Source organism: Monodelphis domestica, chromosome 2 (genome assembly GCF_027887165.1).
Source record: "Monodelphis domestica isolate mMonDom1 chromosome 2, mMonDom1.pri, whole genome shotgun sequence".
NCBI classification, from domain to species: Eukaryota; Metazoa; Chordata; class Mammalia; order Didelphimorphia; family Didelphidae; genus Monodelphis; species Monodelphis domestica.
Window position 1 is genome coordinate 528,399,121 of NC_077228.1, and position 19,286 is coordinate 528,418,406.

The 19,286-nt window shown below is 49.4% G+C and overlaps 1 protein-coding gene and 3 non-coding genes across 5 annotated transcripts in view; all 4 read left to right on the plus strand.

Moving 5' to 3' along the window:
* The window catches only part of IGF2BP2 (insulin like growth factor 2 mRNA binding protein 2), a 121,400-nt gene that overhangs the window by 92,691 nt on the left and 9,423 nt on the right, over nt 1–19,286 (plus strand). The window contains exons 4-11 of one of the 2 annotated variants that reach the window (XM_056819870.1): nt 10,024–10,075; nt 10,454–10,517; nt 11,156–11,419; nt 12,130–12,264; nt 12,602–12,724; nt 13,185–13,320; nt 14,403–14,528; nt 18,894–18,962. In XM_056819870.1, the coding sequence (XP_056675848.1) occupies nt 10,024–10,075; nt 10,454–10,517; nt 11,156–11,419; nt 12,130–12,264; nt 12,602–12,724; nt 13,185–13,320; nt 14,403–14,528; nt 18,894–18,962 (969 nt within the window). The remainder of the gene's footprint in view (nt 1–10,023; nt 10,076–10,453; nt 10,518–11,155; nt 11,420–12,129; nt 12,265–12,601; nt 12,725–13,184; nt 13,321–14,402; nt 14,529–18,893; nt 18,963–19,286) is intronic. The other variant, XM_056819871.1, reaches the window with a different exon arrangement.
* MIR7270 (microRNA mir-7270) lies at nt 15,029–15,086 on the plus strand. Its single transcript, NR_127462.1, has one exon. It is a non-coding gene; the product is annotated as a microRNA mir-7270 (primary transcript).
* On the plus strand, nt 18,590–18,653 carry MIR7269 (microRNA mir-7269). The gene has a single exon (NR_127461.1). It is a non-coding gene; the product is annotated as a microRNA mir-7269 (primary transcript).
* MIR1548 (microRNA mir-1548) lies at nt 18,793–18,852 on the plus strand. Its single transcript, NR_034963.1, has one exon. It is a non-coding gene; the product is annotated as a microRNA mir-1548 (primary transcript).

Below are 19,286 nucleotides of genomic sequence, written 5' to 3' on the forward strand. Positions count from 1 at the left end.
TCCCCTCTTTTGTCTCTGCTCCTTGCTCTTCCCCTTCTCACTCTCAATCTCTCTTTCCCCTGCTTCTATCTAGCCTATCTTCCCTCTCACTCCCTCTTCTTTCTCTGTCTCTTCTATCTCCCATATTTCCTCTCCCCCTTACTCCCTCCTCTCTTGTTTTTCATTTCTCATCCTGCTCCAGCCTCCCCCCTCTCTCCTTTCTCTCCTACTCCCCACCTGTTTTCACCTCCCTTTCTTTCCTTTTCTCCTGTTTTCTCCCTACCTCCCTGTCATATCTCCTCTCCTTTCTCTTCCCTTTTCTCTCTTTTTCTATTTCTTTCTTCCTCTCCTTTCTCATTTTTTGAGAGAATTTTTCTTTTGCTCTCCTTATAATTGTTCCCTTCCTTCCTCTCTTTCCTTCTCTCTCTCCCTCTCTCCCTTCCCCCCCTCTTTTTCTCCCCTTTTCCTGCCTCCCATCATCTCTCTCTCCCTCTCTTCTACTCCCTCTCTCCCTCCTGCCCTTCTTCCTTCCATCTATCTTCCTCTGTCTTCCTCATCTCCATCTGTGTTTCTCTCTCCCTCTGTCTTCTTCTGAAGACCTTCTCTTCACCCTGTCCTCCCCCTCTCCTTTTCTGCTCTCAAATTTTCCTGTTCCTTGCCTCATTCTCCTGTATCTTTATTTTTCCCTCCATCTTCTCTCCCTCTCATTTTGTGGCTGTCTTTATGTGCTCTCCCCATCCCTCCCTCTCTGTCTCTCTCCTCTTTCTCTTTCTGTGTCTCTCCTTCCCTCCTCTCTGTCTTTCTCTCCTTTCTTTTCCTTTCCCTCCTTTACTCTCTCCCTCTCTCATTCTCTGTCCATCTCTCTGGACCTGTTTCTCTGCTTTCACTCTCCTTTTTCTCCCTCTTTCTCTCTTCCCCCCTCCCTCACTTTTTCTCCCCTTCCTTACTTCCTTTCTCCCCCTTCCCCTTTATTTTCTCTCTCCCTCCTCCACTCTCTCCCACCTTTATTCTCCCTTCCTCAATCCTCATATCTTCCCCCCCCCCTTTGCTCCATTTCAAAAAGTTCTGTCTCCCCTTCCTCTCTTTTTTCTTTCTCCCCCTCCCAGTTTCCTTCCTGTATCTCTTTCTGTTCCTTTCCCCTATTTCTCTCCCCCTCATCTTTGTGTCTATTTCTTCTCTCTCCCCTAAATTCCTCTCTTTCTTCCCATTCTCTCTGGGCCTACTCTTTCCTTCCTTCCTTTCTCTCTCTTTCTCTTTCCTTCACCCTTTGTCCATATCCCTTTCTCTATCTCTCCTTCTCTTTCTTCTCCCTTCCCTACTTTCTTTCTACTTTCACCCTTTCTAATGACTCCCTCTTCCCTTCTCTCCTTTTCTTGCTCTCCCCCTCCTTCTCTCTCCCTCTCTTTCCTTTCTTCTGTCATTTATTACTCTATCTTTCCCTATATCCCTCCCTTTTCTTCTCTTTCCCTGCTCTGTTCTCTTTTTCCTTGTTCCTTCTTGTCTTTCCCCATCTCTTTCCTTTTCTTCCTCTCTCCCTCCCTTCCCCATGCTCTCTACTCCATTCTCCCTTTCTCAATTCTTCTCCAACTCTGTCTTTCTCTACCTCTCCTCTCTCCTCACTTCTCTTATCTCTCTTCTTTCTTCAGTCTTTGTGTTTGTCTCTATCCCTCCCTCCCGCCTTTCCTTTCTCTCATTCCTTTTCTTTTTTTCTCTGCTCCAGCCTTCCCTACCTTTCTCTGCCTCTTCTCTATCCCTTTCTCTTTTCTCCCTCCATCCTTCTGTCTCTCTCCTTTTTCTTCTCTCTCCCTCTCCTTCCCCCTTTTTTTCCTCCCCCTCTCTTTCAGCCCGCCTCTCTTTTTTCCCTCTCCTTCTGTATCTTTCCTTCTCTCCCTTCTTCCTCTCTCCTCTCTCTGTTCTCCGTTCATCTCTCTCATGCTTGCTCCCCCCCTCTACTTCCCTACCTCCCTCTCTTTATCCCTTCTCTGTCTCTTTCTGTTTCACCCTTCTTTCACTCTCTATCCTTTCCTATCTCCATTTCTCTCCTTCCATCTCTCTTCTTTTTTTCTCTCCCTGCCCCTCCCTCTTTTTCTTTCTTCCTCCCTCCATTCTACTCTCTTTTCATTCACTCCCCCTTCCTCTCTATCTCTGCCCCATCACTTACTCTTTCTTTTCCTTTCCCCTTCACTCATCTGTCTCCTGCCCCCCAGTCCCCCTTTCCCTACCATTCTTTCTCTCCCTGCCTCCTTCTCTGCCCCCTTCCCTCTCTGTTTTTCTGATCTTTCTTCTTCTTTCTCTCCCCTCCCCCTTTCTATTACCTTTCTTTCTCTCTCCTCTCTCCCTCTCTTTCTGTTTCTCTCCCCTTTCTCCCTAATTTCTCTTTCTGATTCTCTCTCCTCTCCCTCTCACTTCCTTAATTGATGTTCTCTCCTTGTTTCCTTCCTTTCTTCCCTCCCCAATCTCTCATTTCCCCTTCCCTCTTTCACTCTGTTCTCCCTTTCTCCTTCCCTCCCTCTCCCCTTCTCTCTCTCCTCCCTCCCTCACTGCTTCTACTTTCCCCCTTTCTTCCTCTTCTTTCTTTTGCCTCTTTCTCTATTACTTCCTCTCCCTTTTTCACTTCCTTCTACATCTCTCTCCCTCTTCTCTCTCCTCATCCTTCCTTCCTTCTCTCCCTCACCTCCCTCTGTATGTCTTTCCCCTCATCTACATCTTTTTTCTCTCTTTATTCCTTCCCTCTCTCCTGTCTCTCCTTTCCTCCCTGCCTCTTTCCTTCTCTCTATCTCTTCCTTCCACTTCTCTTTTCTTCCCTCTTTCTCTTCCCCCCTTCTCCCACCCTCTTTCTCCCCACCTTTATCTCCCTTAACTACCTTCTCTCTCTCCACTCTCCCCCTTTCTCTTCCTCCCTTCTCTCTTCTTCCTTCCTTCTTACTCATTGCCTCCATTTCTTTCTCTCCATCTGTCCCTCTGTCTCTATCCCCTTCTATTATCCCTCTGTTTAACTTCCTTACTACCTTCCTCTCTCTGCCTATTTCCCTCCTTGCCTTTCTCTGTCTATCCCTCTCTGACTCTTCCTTCCTTCCTCTCCTTCTTCTCTTTTGCCCTCCCCCACTGCTTCTCCCTCCCTCTCTTTCTCTGACTGTCTCCCTCCTTCTTGCTATATCATCCTTCTCTCCCTAACTCTCCCCCTCTCTTTACCCTAGCTCCTCCTTTTTCCTCTCGTTCCTTCTATTTCTCCCCCCATCCTTCCCTCCTCTCTGTCCCTTTACCCTCTCTCTCTTCATTTCTCTGCTCTACATTTTTTCTTTCCCCCTCTGTTCCCTTTCCCTTCATCCCTCCCTCTTTTCCTTATTTTCTCACCATTTCTCCTATTTATCCCCTCACTACTTTTTACTTTCTTCTCCCTTCCCTCTTTCTCCTCCCTTCTCACTTCCTGTAACTTCCTCCATCTGTCTCCTTTTTTCTCTGTCTCTGTCTCTACCTTCCCTCTCCCTTATTTCCTCCCTCCCTCTCTCTCTCACCTCTCTATCCATCCCTCCTCTCACTCCCTTACTCTTCTCCCTCTTTCTCTTTTTGTCCTCCCCCCTTAATTCTTCTTTCCTCTCCTTCCATTTTTCTTTTTTCTTTCCCTCCTGCCCTCCTTTTCTCTATTATCTCTCCCTCCTGCTATCTCTCTTTTGATTCCATTATTTACCCTCTCTCCTCTTTCCTTCCCTGCCACTCTCTCCCTGCCAAATCTTCCTATTTCTCCTCCTCTCCCTTTTTCTTTCTTTCTCCTCTCTATCCCTCCTTTGTTGTTTTTCTATCCTCTTTCCTCCCACCTCTCCTCTTTATCTCTACTTTCCTTCTCCCAATACCTCTATTTCTGACTTTCATTCTCCATCCTTCTGTCTCCTCTCCTCTCCATTCCTCCTTCTTTCCCTCCCTTTCTCCCTCTTTTTCTCTCTTCCTCTCCATGACTTTGTCTCCATGTCTTTCCTTTCCTACCTCTCTCTCATTCTCTCTCCCTCCCCCCTCTATTTCTCTTATCTGTCTCCATCCCCCCTCTTTTGCTCATCTCCTTTCTTCCTCTCCCTCCTTCACTCTCTTGAAATCTCCCATCTCTGTCTCTTTGTCTCACTTTCCTTTCCCTCTGCTTTTTCTCCCTTTCCCCTCCCTGTTTCCATCCTCTCTTTCTCTCGCTTCCCTCTCCCTTTCCCTATCTTCATCTTGGTCTTTGTCTCTGTCTCCCTTTCTTCTGGCCCTTCTTCTGTTTCTTCTCTCTCCCCCTACCCCCTTCACTCCTTTCCTTATCTTTGTTTCTCTTTCCTCCACTTCTCTCCTCTCCCTCTCTTTTCTCCCCTTGTTGTTCCCTCTTTCTCTTTTCTTTTTCCTGCTACCCTTCCTCTTCACTCCCCCTTCTCTTTGTCCCTCTCCCTCTATCTCTTCCTCTTCCCATCTCTTCTTTTGTTCTACCTCCATCTCTGCTTCCCTCCCCTCCTCCATCTCCCTCTTTCTTTTTCTCTCCCTCTCGTTTTTCCTCCTTCTTCTCTCTGTCTCCCTCTCTCCTCCTTTACTTTCTTTCCTTTCCCCACTCTGTTCTTACTCTTTCCCTCCCCCTCTCTGTCTCTGTCCTGTCTGTTGTCCTCTCTTTCTCCTCTTTTCTCTCTTCCTCCCTCTTTCTCTCTCCCCTTCTCTCTTTTACTCTCTCCTCCCTCCTCTCTCTCTTACATACACTCTCTCTGTGTCTTTCTCCCTATTGCTCTTTCTGTCTCTTCTTCTCCTGCTTTTTCCAATTCCCTGCCTTTATCTAGTTGTCTGTCTCTCTGTCTGTCTCCCCCTCTCCTTCCCTCTTTTGTTCACTCTCTCCCCATCTCCATTTCTCTTATCTTTTCCCTTCCCTCTCTTCTCCCTCCCTGCCATTCACTCTACTTTTCCTTCATCCCTCTCTTTATCTCTCCCACTAGCCTCTTTATCCTCTTATGTTGTCTCTGACTGTCCCTCCCATTTCTCTCTCCTTTCTTTCCTCTTCCCCTCTCTTCCTTAGTCTCTTTTCCATCTTTCTCCCTTGCTTCCTTTTTTTTTCCATCTCTCCCTCCCTCCTCCCCCTTTTCCCTCTCTCATCTTTCTTCCCTCTGTCTCCTTCACTCCCTCTTCTATTCATCTTCATTCTCTTATCTCTCCATACTCTTTCCCCCCTCTTTCCCTCTGTATTCCTCCCTCCTTGTATCTCTACCTCTCACTTCCCCTTCCCTCCTTCTTTCTTCCTCTTTCCTCTCTTGTTTCTTTCCACTCTTCTCTCATCCTCCTTTCCCCAGCCCTTTCCTGCTTCCTATCTCTCCCTACCTCTTTTTCTTTCATTCTCCATCCTTCTTTCCATTTTTTCCTCCTTCCCTATCTTCTCGTCCTCCATCCTTCTCTTTCTAGTCTTTCCTTATCTCTTCCTCTCTCATCTTGTCTCTCCTTCCCTCTCTTCCTCTCTCTCAATCTCCCTCTCCCTCTTTTTCTACATCTCCCTTTCTTTCCCTTCATCTCTTTCTCTTGTTTATTCATTTCTTTCCTCCCTCCCTACATTCTCTCCTCTTTGCTTCTCCCCATCACTCATCTATCTCCCCCTCTCTCCTTCTTTCTCTCCCCCTCCCTTCTTTCCTTTCTTTGCCTTTCTCTCCCTCCCTGCTTTTACTCACCTCTCTCCTTCTTTTCCCCTCCCTTCATTCTTCCCTATCCTACCTCCTTCCATCTCTAATCTTCCTCTTCTCTTTTTTCCCTCTCCTCCCTCCCTCCTCTCACCCCTTCCTTTCTCTTTTTCATTCCTGTCTCTCCTGTCACATCTTCCTCTCTACTCTTTTCCCTCCCTCTTCTAACTCCATCTTCCCCATCTCTCTCCCTCTTTCTCTCAGTCTCTTCCCTCACCATCTCCTCTACTTCTCTCTATCCCACTTTCTCTTTCTTTCTCTCAGTTCCTATCTCTCTGCTTCTCCCTTTCTTTCTCTCCTACTCCTTCCCTTTTTATGTGTTTCTGTCCCCTTCTCTATCTCCATCTTTTTGTCTTTCTGTCTTTCACTTTCCTCAACCCATCTCTGTCTTTTGTTCTCTCTCCTATCTTTCTTCCTCTTTTCTCCTACTTCCTTTCCTCCTCTCTTCCTCGCTTCTTACATCTTTTTCTTTTTCCTCCCTTTTCACCTCTCCCCCTCCTTTTTCTTCCCCACCTCCTTCCCTTTCTTTCTCTTCCTCTATTCTACTCACTTTCTCTCTTCCTGTCACTATTCTTCTTTTCTCTACCGTTTCCTTTCCCCATCTTCCCCTTCCCATGTGTCTCTTTCCTCCCTTCCTTGATTTCTCTCCTTTCTCCATTTCCCTCTTTCTCTGTCTTCACTTTCACCCTTAAACTCTCTCCCTTCCCCCTCTTTCTCTGTTCCCCTCTTTCTCCTTTTCTGTTTTCCCCTCCTTTCCCTCTCTCCCTCTCTCAATTCCTACTCCCCTTACTCTTTCCCTCCCTCTTACTCTCCTGCTCCCTCCCTCTTGATCCTTTCTTCTGTTCTTCTTTTACTCTCACTACATCTCTCTACCTCTTCCTGCTCTCTCCCCTTTCCCTTCCTCTCTCCTATCACTTCTTCCCTCTACTTCCCTCCCTGTCTTCTTCTCCCCCCTTTTCCCTTCCTCCCTCTCCTACTCCTTCCCATCTCTCTCCTTTCCTAGGCCTCTCTTCTGTCATACCCTCATTTCCCACCCCCCAACTGTCTTTCCCTCAACATCTGTCTCTTTCTCTCTCCATTCATCCCTCTCTCCTATAGGCTCTCCCCTCCCCTCCTTTTCTCACTGTCTCTCCCTATCTCTGCATCTTTCCTTGTCTCTCCCTCTCCTCCTCCCTCACTCCTCTTTCATTTTTCCTCTCTGCCCCATCTCCTTTCTGTTTCCTTTGTCCCTCCTTTCCTCTCCCCTCCTCCACCTGCTCCTTATTTCCCTTATTCTTCCTCTTTTTCTTCCCCTTCTCTCCCTTCCTCTCTCCCAATTGTTTTTCACTGTCTCCCTCTCTTCCCCTCTTTTATCTTTTCTCCTCCCTGCCTCTCTTTTTCTCTTCCTCCCCCCTCCTTTGTTTCCTTCTCCCATCTCTCTCCCCCTCCCTCTCTTCCTTCCTCCCTCTCTTTTCTCACTCTCCCTGTTCTCCCTCTCTTTTTACTGTTCCCCCTCCCTTTCTCTTCTCTTCTCTTCTCTTCTCTTCTCTTCTCTTCTCTTCTCTTCTCTTCTCTTCTCTTCTCTTCTCTTCTCTTCTCTTCTCTTCTCTTCTCTTCTCTTCTCTTCTCTTCTCTTCTCTTCTCTTCTCTCTCTCTCTCTCTCTCTCTCTCTCTCTCTCTCTCTCTCTCTCTCTCTCTCTCTCCCTCCTTCCCCCCCTCCCCCCTCCTTCTCTCCCCTATCTGTCTCCACATTTCTCCCTATCTTTCTCTGACCTCTCCCCACTCTCTCTTTTGCTCTTTCCGCTCTCTCTGCCCTTCCATCCCTTCCTCCTTTGTCTCCCTCTTTCTTTCCCCTCCTTTCCTCAATTCTCTCCTTTCTTTTCTCTCTCTTTGCCTCTTTTCTTTCCTACCCCCTTTCTCCTACCTCCCCTCCTTTCCCTCAGTCTCCCTCTCTTACTTTCTCCATTCCTTCCTCTCCTTCACTTCCTCGCACTTCTTCCCTTCCCCTCTCCTGACCCTTGGCTTCCTTCTCTCTGTGCCTCTGTCTGTGTCTTATCTCTCCCTGCCCCTCATCATTCCTTTGCCTTTCAATCTCTATCCCTTTTTCTCCCTCTCTCCTTTTCTCTTCTCCCTTCCCCCCTCCTTTCTTTTTCTCCCCTTCTCTTCCTCCTTACCCCTTTCTTCTCTCCCTCCTCCCTCTCTGTATCTTTATCCATTCTTTCGCTCCCTTTCACTCCTTCCTTCTCTCCCACCCTCCCTTCCTGTCTTTTTCCTTCTCAACTTTCCTCCCTCTCTCTCCCTCTCTGTTCTCTTTCTCTCTCTGTCCCACTGTCCCCCTGTCTTTCTCCCTTCTCTCTCCCCTCTTTTTTCTCCCTACTCCCTTTATGTCTCTTCCTCTCCTCCTATCCTCTTTGTCTCTTTCACTCATTCCTTCTCTTTCTAAATCCATATCTCCCTCTCTTCCCTCTTTTCTCTCTCTGTCCCTTCTGTTTCTCACTCCCTAATCCACTCACCTTTTACCCCTCTTTCTCTCTTCTTTTCTCTTATCTCCCTTCCTCCTTCCCTCCCTCTCTCTTTTTCTTTTTCCATCCATTTCTCCTTCCTTCTTCCTCTCATTGTCTTTCTTCCTTTCCTTCCCTCTCCTCTATCTCTACCTCTTTTCCCCTCTCTCTCCTGCTATTCCTCTCTCATCTCGAATCCATTACCCGCCTCATTCCCTACCTTCTCTCCCTCTCTCACTCCTTCTCTCCTTTCTCTCTCCCCTCTCCTTTTTCTGTCTCTACCTCTATCTCACCCCTCTTGTGCTTTTCTCTCTCCTTTTCTCCTCTCCCTGGCACTTTCTCCATTCCCACTTGCCCCCTCTTTCTTCCCTATTTCCCCTCCCTACCTTGTTGCCTCTCGTCCTCTACCCCTTTGTCTCTCCTTCCTTCTCCCCCTCTCTCCTCGCTCCCTCCCTCCTTTCCTCGCTTTCCACACTCTGTCCATCCTGCCCCTCTCTCTCTCTCTCTCTCTCTCTCTCTCTCTCTCTCTCTCTCTCTCTCTCTCTCTCTCTCTCTCTCTCTCTCTCTCTCTCTCTCTCTCTTCTTCTCCTCTCTTCTCCCCTCCTTGCTCATCATCTACCTCTCTTTCTCTTTCTTTGTCCTTCTCTACCCCTCCATCCTTCCCCTTCCATCTTTCTGCCTCTCTACTCTTTATATTTTCTCATTTCTTTTTAGTACTCCTTCCTTCTCTCTTTTTTCTCTCCTTTCTCTTTCCCTTCCTGTCTCTCCATCCATGTCTCCTTCTCTCTCTCTTTTCATTCCTCTCTCTCCTCTCCATCTCTCTGAGTCTGTCTCTCCCTCAATCCCTCCCTCTCTGTATCTCTTTTTCCATCCCACTCTCCTGCTCTCCCTTTCCTTTCCCTCCATCTTCCTCTCTCCCTTTGTCTCTGTCTCTTTTTCCTGTGTGTCTCTCTTTCCCTGCTCCCTTATCCTGCCCCTTTCTTTCCATCTCTCTTTTGTCTCTCTCATTCCCTCCTTATTTTCCTACTTCTCCCTTTCACTGTCTCCTTTTGTTTCACCTCCCCCCCCCCCTTCTCTCCATCTCCATCTCTTGCCCTCCATCATCTCTGGCTCCCCCCTTCTTCTCATTCCCTCCCTCTTTCTCCTTCTTCTCACTTCTTCTCTTTCTCTTCTCTCCCCCCCATCTCCCTCCCCCTTCTGTCCCTCTCTGTCTCCTCTTCTCTTTTCTCTCTTCACTCTTTTCTCCTCTCTGTGTCACTCTTGATTCCAGCTTGAGTGCCAGCAATGCTTCCCTGTGAGTATCCTTGGCCCAAAGCAGAACCGGATGCATCTGGGACTCTTGTTGGGAGTCCTCCAGGATGAGCTCATTGAGCTGAGTGGGAATGGGGGGGTTCTCTGCTGGGCAGCCCTGAGGTGCTGTGACTTTGGCGCTCTGGATCTCATTCAGAATCAGGTTCTGGTCCTCAGTGGCCAGTCCAGAGCTGGGACCTGAGAGATCCTTGAACCCAGCCCTCTCGTTTTCTAGATGGGCAGACTGGGCCCAGGTTTTCCTGCCTCCACTCCGCTCTTGCTTGTTGTGATCATATTAAGCCTTTGTAGAAGCTGGCCCGTCTCTATGCCAATGGCCTCCATCTACTAACGGGCCAAGTCAGTTCACCCTTCCAGGCAGTGCCAAGACCTCAAGTCCAGTTTCCCTTTCCAGGAGCCCCCAAGGCCAGTGAAAAAGTCATGAGTCAAGTCTTGAGTGCAAGACACGACCCGGCCCTCTTGAAAAAGAGGGTCTCCCCCATGAAGGGAGCAAAGGGGGCTTTTGTGAGGCTTTGGGGTCTTGGGTTGCCTTCCCTTCCCCCGCTGCACCCCTCACCCCCCTAACCACTCTGGACTTTCTCTTTCAGGTTCTGGACGGACTCTTGGCTCAGTATGGGACGGTGGAGAACGTGGAACAAGGTAGGACGCCGATCTTCTCTTTGCCTCCTCCAGAAGATGCCTGTCCCCGCCTGGGGCTCTTCCACTCCCCAGAGGCTCAGAGACAGTCCTGGCTCCTCTTGAGTTGTAGAATGAGTGTCAGCCTCCCCTGGAGGAGGGACTTTCCCCACCTGGGAGGTCTGGTGCCCGCTTTATGGGAAGTGACCCAAAACACGGAGAAAATTACCATTTTGCCTCCATCGGCCCTCTGCGCCCTCTTTGGAGGGGCTGCATTGTCTCTGCTGAGCCCTTTGGGATGGGCTCGGATGGCTCCATCGATGCCATTTAGCAGCGCCGGCCAGAGCCCCTGTTCCTGCCCTGGCCTCAGGGACTCAGCGCTCCTCCTTGCTTTCTCTCTAGTCCACACAGACACGGAAGCGGCGGTGGTCAACGTCACCTACGCCACGAGGGACGAGGCTCGGGGGTAAGCGCGCCGTGAGCTCCTTTTTACCCACTTCCTTCCCGAAATGGCCCTCATGAGGGGCTTCCAGGCCCGACCCGGCCCCAAAGACGGCGCGTGTTGTGGCAGGGACTTGGGCATCGCCGTTGAAGGGTCGACGGGCGCCATAGGTGCAAAGGGATGAATCAGAGAAGCTGCAGAAGACCTGGACCGAGGCGGGAGATGCCTGTGCCAGAGTAGGCAAGAGATAGCCAGTGATCAGACCCAAGTGGCGCCCCAAAGAGGAGGCGAGGATAGACCGCGCTGGGCTTCCTGGCGGAAGTGGCTACAGAGCAGAGCCTTATGGCAGACTTCCTCCCTCTGGTGGTCCCTTGTGTTGCGCTGTTTGTTATAAAAGGCTTTCTGGGAGGAGAGAGGAAGCCTCATTCCCAGTTTATATTTTTGTGGGTGGATAAAAACAAGACATTTCCTAGAAAACATAATAATAAATTATTTTTAAATGATAAAACGTTTTAAAACAAGAAGCGTCCTGCGGAAGGGTTAAAGACGTGGGTGTGTGCGGGCTCCCTGAGGCGCCTTCCTGGGCTGGGCGCTGGGCTCTCCGCCGCACCCCAGACAGGCGCGTCCTGTTACAGCCTTCGGGCCCTTCTCCCGCCTTGCAGAGCCATCGAGAAGCTCAGCGGCCACCAGTTCGAGAACTACTCTTTCCGGATCTCCTACATCCCGGATGAGGATGGCCACGCGCCTCAGAGGTTCCGCCGCGGGGCCTCTTCTTCCAGGGAGCGCGGCCGTTCCCCGGGCGGCTCTGGCCAGGCCAAGCTGCCGGACTTCCCGCTCCGGATCCTTGTCCCCACCCAGTTTGTCGGCGCCATCATCGGGAAGGAGGGCTTGACCATTAAGAACCTCACAAAGCAAACGCAGTCCAAGTAAGTACCCTCCCGGGTCACGGCCTCTCCCTGCAGCCGGACTCGGTCAAAGCCTGGGGCAGCTTCTGACTGACTGTGGGCCAGGCCGGGGTGGGATGGGGGAAGTGGACAGACCACAAAAGGACCCTCCTCGGGAAAGAGAGCCACAATCTGTAAAACAAAGTTAAGATAGGTGGCGGCGGCGGAAAGTGGATGCAGGGGACGGCTAGGTCTCTCGAGCTCCTGGGTTCAAATGTGGCCTCAGATATATCCTGGCTATGTGACCCTGAGCAAGTCACCTAACCCCAATGGCCTAACCCTCCTCGCTCTTCTTCCTTGGGATGGACACTGATAGATTTTAAGACAGACGGTAAAGGTTTTAGAAAAGAAAATGGATGGAGAAGAAAACTCCTTCCCCCCCCTCCTCCCTTCTATTCTTTTTCCTCTCTTATTCTTTCATTAATTCTTTCTTTCATCCATTTGACTGAAGCAGATCAGAGAAAGCCAGATGGGGCACAGCCTGTTGGGGCTTTTCTCTCTGTCTTCCCGGGACAGGCTGCTCTTAGCCACGGTACTCTGCCCTCGGCGCAGACTTCCCCTGTTCTACCTTGCCAGAGTTCATGCTTTGGCTAGAAGGCGGGATGGGATGGGGCAGCCACCTCATGCCTTGTGGGGCGTCTGGCCTCCGTGTTGTGACAGGGACGTGCGGCTGTTCTTGTCTCCTGCTGCAGGGTAGACATCCACAGGAAGGAAAACGCTGGAGCTTCCGAGAAGCCCGTGACCATCCACGCCAGCCCCGAGGGCTCCAGCGAAGCTTGCCGGAGGATCCTCGAAATCATGCAGAAAGAAGCCGATGAGACCAAGGCGTAAGTCCAGGCCCTGTCAGCGCCACTGGGCAGGGGATAAAAGGGCTCCCAAAGTAGCTGTCCTTGTACAATAAAGCCCCAGATGGCCAGAGCACTTACCCAGCCGCCTTCCCACTCCACACCTTTGTGACCCGGGCAAGCCTCCGTTTCCTCATCTGTGAAGCAGAGAAGTTGGCCTCTCAGCTAGGTTATGGGTCAGTGTCTCGTTTACACTCCCTGGCCTCGGTTTCCCCACCTGTAAAATAAGAACGTTAGGCACTTTGTCCACTGAGCCATCCAGCAACCCCCGACGACTTGTCCCTTTCGGGGGCACTAGAGGGCCTTTGCTTTCTTTCAGAGTGGAGGAAGTTCCTCTCAAGATCCTCGCCCACAACAGTTTGGTCGGAAGACTGATTGGCAAAGAAGGACGAAACCTGAAGAAAATTGAGCAGGACACGGGCACCAAGATCACCATCTCTCCGTAAGCCGCCCCCTGGGCAGGGCCCGCATTCTCTGGCTTCCTTCCCACTAGAAAGGAAAAGTCCATTCCACAAGCATCTCCGAAGTCCTCACGCTGGGCCGGCCGCTGGGGGCACAAGAGCATCCTTGCCCTCAAAGAGCCTCCATTCTGTAGGGGGTTGAGAGGATGCACCAAGTGCTTTGACCAAGAGGGCTCTGAGGGAGGAGCAAACCCTAGTAATCCGGGGCGGGTGGGTAGAAAATGGCCAGGAGCTGTTCAACAGCTGTGCAAATGAGAAAGGGCTCCCCGGCGCCATCTTCCCCCACGCTGAGGTTGGCCGGACAGTGGGGAGAAGATGTGGGCTCCTCCCAAGCCGTTTGTTCCCAAGGGTGACACAAGGAGCCTTTGCCCCATCGGCCTGTTCCTCCGCCTCGTGTTCCTTGGAAAGCCTGAGGTTTTCCTCTCCTTTGTGGTCTTCCAGCCTACAGGATTTGACCATTTACAACCCAGAGAGAACCATTACAGTCAAAGGCACCATCGAAGCCTGCTCTTCCGCTGAGGTGGAAATCATGAGGAAGCTCCGGGAGGCCTACGAGAACGACATGCTGACCGTGAACGTAAGTTGCCCCCATGGTCCGCTGCTGCCCATGGCTCTCTGGGACTCTCCAGGGAGAGGGGGAGATGCTTCACCAAGGCATGGAAGCCAGAGATGCCAATGGGCACTAGGGTAGTGTTGAAAGATGTGTGGTGTCCTGAATGAGGGACCCGAGAGTCCTCTGCCCTACTCAGGTCATGTTTGTAGGACCAGCTTCAATTTTGGATTCCATGGTTATGGAGGAAAATCTGGAAAACTGGAAGCTGGAATTTCTCTAGAGAACATCTGGAAAACTAGAAACTGGAGTTTCTCTAGAGAAAAACTGGAAACTGGAGTTTCTCTAGAGAAAATCTGGAAAACTGGAGTTTCTCTAGAGAAAATCTGGAAAACTGGAATTTCTCTAGAGAAAAACTGGAAACTGGAGTTTCTCTAGAGAAAATCTGGAAAACTGGAATTTCTCTAGAGAAAATCTGGAAAACTGGAGTTTCTCTAGAGGAAAAACTGGAAACTGGAGTTTCTCTAGAGAAAATCTGGAAAACTGGAGTTTCTCTAGAGAAAATCTGGAAAACTGGAATTTCTCTAGAGAAAAACTGGAAACTGGAGTTTCTCTAGAGAAAATCTGGAAAACTGGAGTTTCTCTAGAGAAAATCTGGAAAACTGGAGTTTCTCTAGAGAAAATCTGGAAAACTGGAGTTTCTCTAGAGAAAAACTGGAAACTGGAGTTTCTCTAGAGAAAATCTGGAAAACTGGAGTTTCTCTAGAGAAAATCTGGAAAACTGGAAATTGGAGTTTCTCTAGAGAAGGGCAGCGAGGTTGGTGAATGGGTCCATGCCCAAGAGGAATGGAAATATTTAATGTGAAAAGAAGATGGAGGGAAGCTCTGTTTTACAAATATTATCTCATTGGCTCTAATGATGGGGTCCTCAGCCAGGTGCTTGGGCAGCTCAGAGGAGAAAGAGCAGCAGATAAGGAGCAGGGGATGGAGGGCCCTGAGCCTTGGGTCCAAGTGGGCCTTTGTTCTGTTCTTGTTGAGCGGGATGAGGAAACTGAGATGGTTTTGGTCTTCTTCTCTCCTCCTTCTTTCCTCTCGGTGCCGGCTCCCAGCAACAAGGCAGCCTGATCCCGGGATTGAACCTCAGCGCCCTGGGCATCTTTTCTACAGGTCTGTCCATGCTCCCTTCCGCGGCTGGGCCCCGGGGAGCTGCCGCCGCCTCCTACAACCCATTTGCTGTAAGTGACTCTGGGGCTGTACGTGGCTTTGTTCCCAGGTTCGGGTGGGGGCGAGGGTCTGCTTCCCCATCCTCTGCTGTGGATGCTGAGGGTATAACCGAGGACCCTCGGCAAATCGAGCCGCCCGGGTGCTTCCCACCCCCAATGGGCAGGCCTCGAGGAGGGGCTCGGAAAATCCCCCAGAATAGGCCTCACCCCCAACTTGTCACACAGCATAGTGGAGAGAGTGTAAGACTCCTCTGTGACTGGGGGAGGCTGGATCCTGGTCCCAGTAGTGGGTCTCTTAGAGACCCTAGACAAGTCACTGAAACTCTGTGACTCGGTTAGAAATGAGCAGACCCTCCAATTCCAAATTGGGGATGGGAGTAATGCCAACTCTATGCCTAGCACTTTTTAATAAATATTATCTCATTTGATCCTCACAACAACCTTGGAAGCCAAGTTTTGTTATGATCCCCATTTTACAGTTGAGGAAGCTAAGGAAAACGAGTGATTTGCCTTAAGATCACAGAGTCTGAAGAGTCTGAAACCTGACTCCAGGTCTGGTGTGATCTTGTGCAAGTCACTTAACCTCTTCAGTTTTCTGTTCAACTCTGCTTTTCAGACTCTTTACTTGCCTTCAGGGCCCTCTCTTGATCTTCGTTCCCTCCTCAGAAGTCTTAGCAATGCTGCGCCTGATCTTTCCTTTGCCTCCATCACAGCCCTCCTTGTATTTACTTTTCTTATTTTCATTTCACACCTCCCCCCCTCCCCCCCATCTCCAAGAGAACATAAACTCCCTGAGGCCAGGGAGCTGAGTCATTTTCATTTTTGTATCCTCAGGGCCTCACATAGTACATGATTTAGAAACATTGAGTCTTGTCTTGCTCCTCAACAAAAGCTCCCCTGGTTAATTCTGGGGCATCAATGTTAAATTTCTGTTCTTTTTTTTTTTTGGCTCAGACCTATGATTTCATCCCATATGGGGAACTTCCAGTGTGGACTTTTGATTCACCAACATATCTCAACAACTCATTTGAAACTTGTAGTCTTAGAGAATTACTTAGGAGTGCACAGAGGTGAAGGACTTGCCCAGAGTCATACAGCCGAAATTGAAATCGGGTCTTTATGACTCTATGACCCTCACATACCAAACTTAATGGGATATAGCCAAAGCAACACTTAAGAGAAAATTTCTATCTCTAAATGATTATGTCAGTAAAATAGAGAAAGAGCAGATTAATAAATTGGATGTGTAACAAAAAAATTGAAAATAAACAAATTAGAAAACACCAAATTGGAAATCCTGAAGATCAAAGGAGAGATTAATAAAATTGAAAGTAAAACAATCAAATGAACTAAGAGTTGGTTTTCTGGGAAAACAACAATAATAAATAAAATAGATAAACCATTGGTTAATTTGATTAAAAAGCAAACCAAATTACCAATATCAAAATGAAAAAGTCAAATTCACAGCCAATGCACAAGAAATTAAAGCAATTTTTAGGAATTACTTTGCCCAACTCTATGCCAGTAAATCTGACAATCTAAATGGAACATTCAAAGACTTAGCCTCGTTGCCCTCCACCATGCTGCCTCTCTTTCTTGTTATAACTTTCTCTCTAATCTGATTTCTTGAATTGACTCTTGTAATTGAATAAAAATGTCCTGGGCACCTGGCATTCAGGATGTTTCCCCAACTCAGTTTTAATTTTAAAAAAAAAATGTCTTGAATGTAGCCTGGAATGTGGGGAATCCTGGGTGCTCTGTAAATCCCTTATGAACAAGGGGGCTAACTGAATTACTGACTGGTCCTCCTGGGCCTTTGGGGCATTGGTTACCCAATTTCTTCTGCCTTTGTCATGCCTTGGGTCACTGATGTTTTGTGGAAGGAAGAAAGCAAGCCTTTGGCTAGAAATGTGTGTTTTTGATGCCTTGGTTCCTGAATTCTTCCTGTCCTACTGTAGAGGGTTGGGGAAAGGCTCATAATGGGTTTTCTACACCCAAAAGGGAATTCCCAGTGGGATTCCCTAGCTCTCTACTCCTCCAGAGCTGCTGGTGCCTTAGCCCAAGTATCTGATTTTCTTCTCTGTTTCCTTTTCTGTGTCTCTGTGGTTTCTATCTCTAGAATGGAAGCTTCTCAAGAGCAGGAATTCAAGTATGCTTGCCTCTGTTTCCCTGTGCCCAAAAGGCACTTGTTATTCATTGATTGTTTGATATCTTTTCTTTATGCCCTCAACATCATCATGGGATGGGGAAAGAGCCCTGATTTTGGTGTCAGAGGTCTCAGGTCCAAATCCTGCCCTCTGGTGCTTATTGAACCCTGTGTGATGGTGGGTAGTAAAGTCAGGTTTTTTCCCCCCAGGCCTCAGTTTCTCCCACTGTAAAACAAAGGGATTGTACCACAATTCCTTTCTAGCCTGAAATCTCTGATCCTATGAACTCAATAGCTCATGAAAGGGAGAGCCATGGTGGGCATTGGCTAAAGGGGAGACAGCAGCTCCTGGCCTCTCTAGCTTCACATCATTTTAAAGGTGGAAGCCAGCTGAAGTGGGGTCCAAGCCACTGACTTCCTTGGAAGTGTGTAGAAGGGAAGTGAGTTGTGCTCATCTGCAGAGGTTAGGGGGCTGAGGGAGAGCAGGATGGTAGAACTAGCCTTACTGAAAGTCAGGGAGGTTGACAAGCATCTATTAAGCACTGTATTGTATGTTAGTGAGCTAAAGCTACAAATACAGAAATGAAACTTCCCCTACCCTATGTCTGGAGGGAAAGATGATGGACATACATCTACAGAAAGCGGATAGAAAGTCATTTCAAGATGGGGTAGAAGCGGGCACTAGCATAAGCCTGATGTCCCAGGGAAGCCTTGAATCATTCCTTGAAAGATGCTAAGGAGTAGGCACCGAACATCACTTGCAGAGGCACAGAGGTGGGAGATTAGAATAATATGTATGAGTAATAACAGTGAGCAGACCAGTTTAGCCAGGTTGTAGAGTATGAATAGAGATAGTCATCCTGGAATGATAGACTGCAGTCAGACAGGGAAGAGCTTCACAAGCCAGACAGAGGAACAGGGATTTGGTCCTGGGGGAAGCATCTTGAGTAGAGAAATGGCAGCAGCATCCCGGGCCAAGTTTGTTGACTTAAAGATGTCAACATGTAGACCTCATGGGAAAGGAAAGAGATGAATGTCCTCCAGTCAGGGATGACCCCGAATCCAGCGTTCTTACCCTACTGTATCTTTTTACCTACATGTGGTCAAGATAGTGCCTGGAACCCCTAGGAAAAAGGTCCTCTTTCTCCATCATGCCCCAAGAGGATCATTTTTAGAAATTTTTAGATTTTTAGAAATAATCCCTCCCCAACTGAGTGGTCAGACTGGCCTCTTCCTTTGAGTCCCGCCACGAGCTGTTGGATCCTTAGAGATGCCACGGGGAGAGAAAGGTGTCGCCAGAGAAGTCACAGGGTGGGACGCCTAACCCACCTTCGTCCTCTGTTGCTTTCCAAGCCCTACCCCAAAGGCCCCCCTCCTTGACCAATGACCCACCGCTCCCTAAGCAAGACTTCAGGGCATCAGAATTCCAGGATAACAAAAACTGCCCAGAGGCCTTGGGGACATGTTGTAACCGTTTTGGCTTTTTCCTTTATTCTGAATTCAACAAACCACCAAGAAAGGGTAGAACAAAAAGGGGAAATTCTATGTTAAACTGTGAGTTTCTGATTCTGTACCAACTGAGAAGTATGTTGTTTCAAAGCTATCCTGCTGCTCTGTGTTTCCTTCCAAGCATCCTTCTTTATCTTCTGTGCATGTGAAGGACCTTCCCTTGGGGGGAGGGGGGAGAAGGGACAAGCCCTTCACTGGCTCCCTTCTCCCCTGCCCAGGATTAAAAAAAAGCCCAATTTGGGTGCCAGATAGAACGGAGCGAGCCCTCGAGGGCGTGCGTGGGTGCGCTTTGGGGTCAGGAGCCTCGGGGCTGGGGTTGGGCTGGCAGGGGCGCCTTTGAGATCCACAGGGCTTGCCAGAAGAATTAGGAGCGAGGGAAGCGGCACAGGGTCCAAGACGTCCAGGCAGCTGTGGGCTGAGAAATCTGTCAGGGCGTGGGCGCTGGCTTATCAATGATGCACCCCCCCCAAGCAGTTTTTTCCGTCCACCTGCTGTACTCAGGATTCACGCCACGGATGCCGAGCGAAGGCCCGGCGCTTTAGGCGGTTAGGAGGGGTGACCGACGGAGAGACGGACCCCGGCTGGCGCAGAGGCTCACCACGAGAAGGCGTGCTGGTGGCGGAGGAGGGCTCCAGCGGGCACGCACGCGGGCTGGTGTGCATCCTGCAGCGGGCTCCCCTTCCCAGGCACCACCCAGTAACGGTTCTGTTCTCTCCTGCCAGAGTCACTCCGCATACCTCTCGGGCCTGTACGGAGCCCCCCAGATCGGCGTATTCCCACATCAGCACCCTGTGAGTGACCCTCCCCCTCCCTCCCTCCCCCCCTCCCCTCCCCCCCTTCCTCTCCTCTCCTCCCGTTGCTGCTCTCGCCTTTTTCCTTTCTTTCTCTGAAAATAAAGACTTCTGTTTATATCGCGCTTGTATAACGGCAAACCACTGTATATGGCTTACTATTGAGAGGCAGCATGGGGCGCTGGATAGGGCACGAGACTTCAGGATGGGAAATCCCAGGTTCAGATCCTGCTGCCCGGGTCACGTACAAGCTGTGAAATCTTGGGCAAGTCCCTGAAACCTCTCTCTGAGCCAGAGTTTCCTCATCTGTAAAATGAAGGGGTT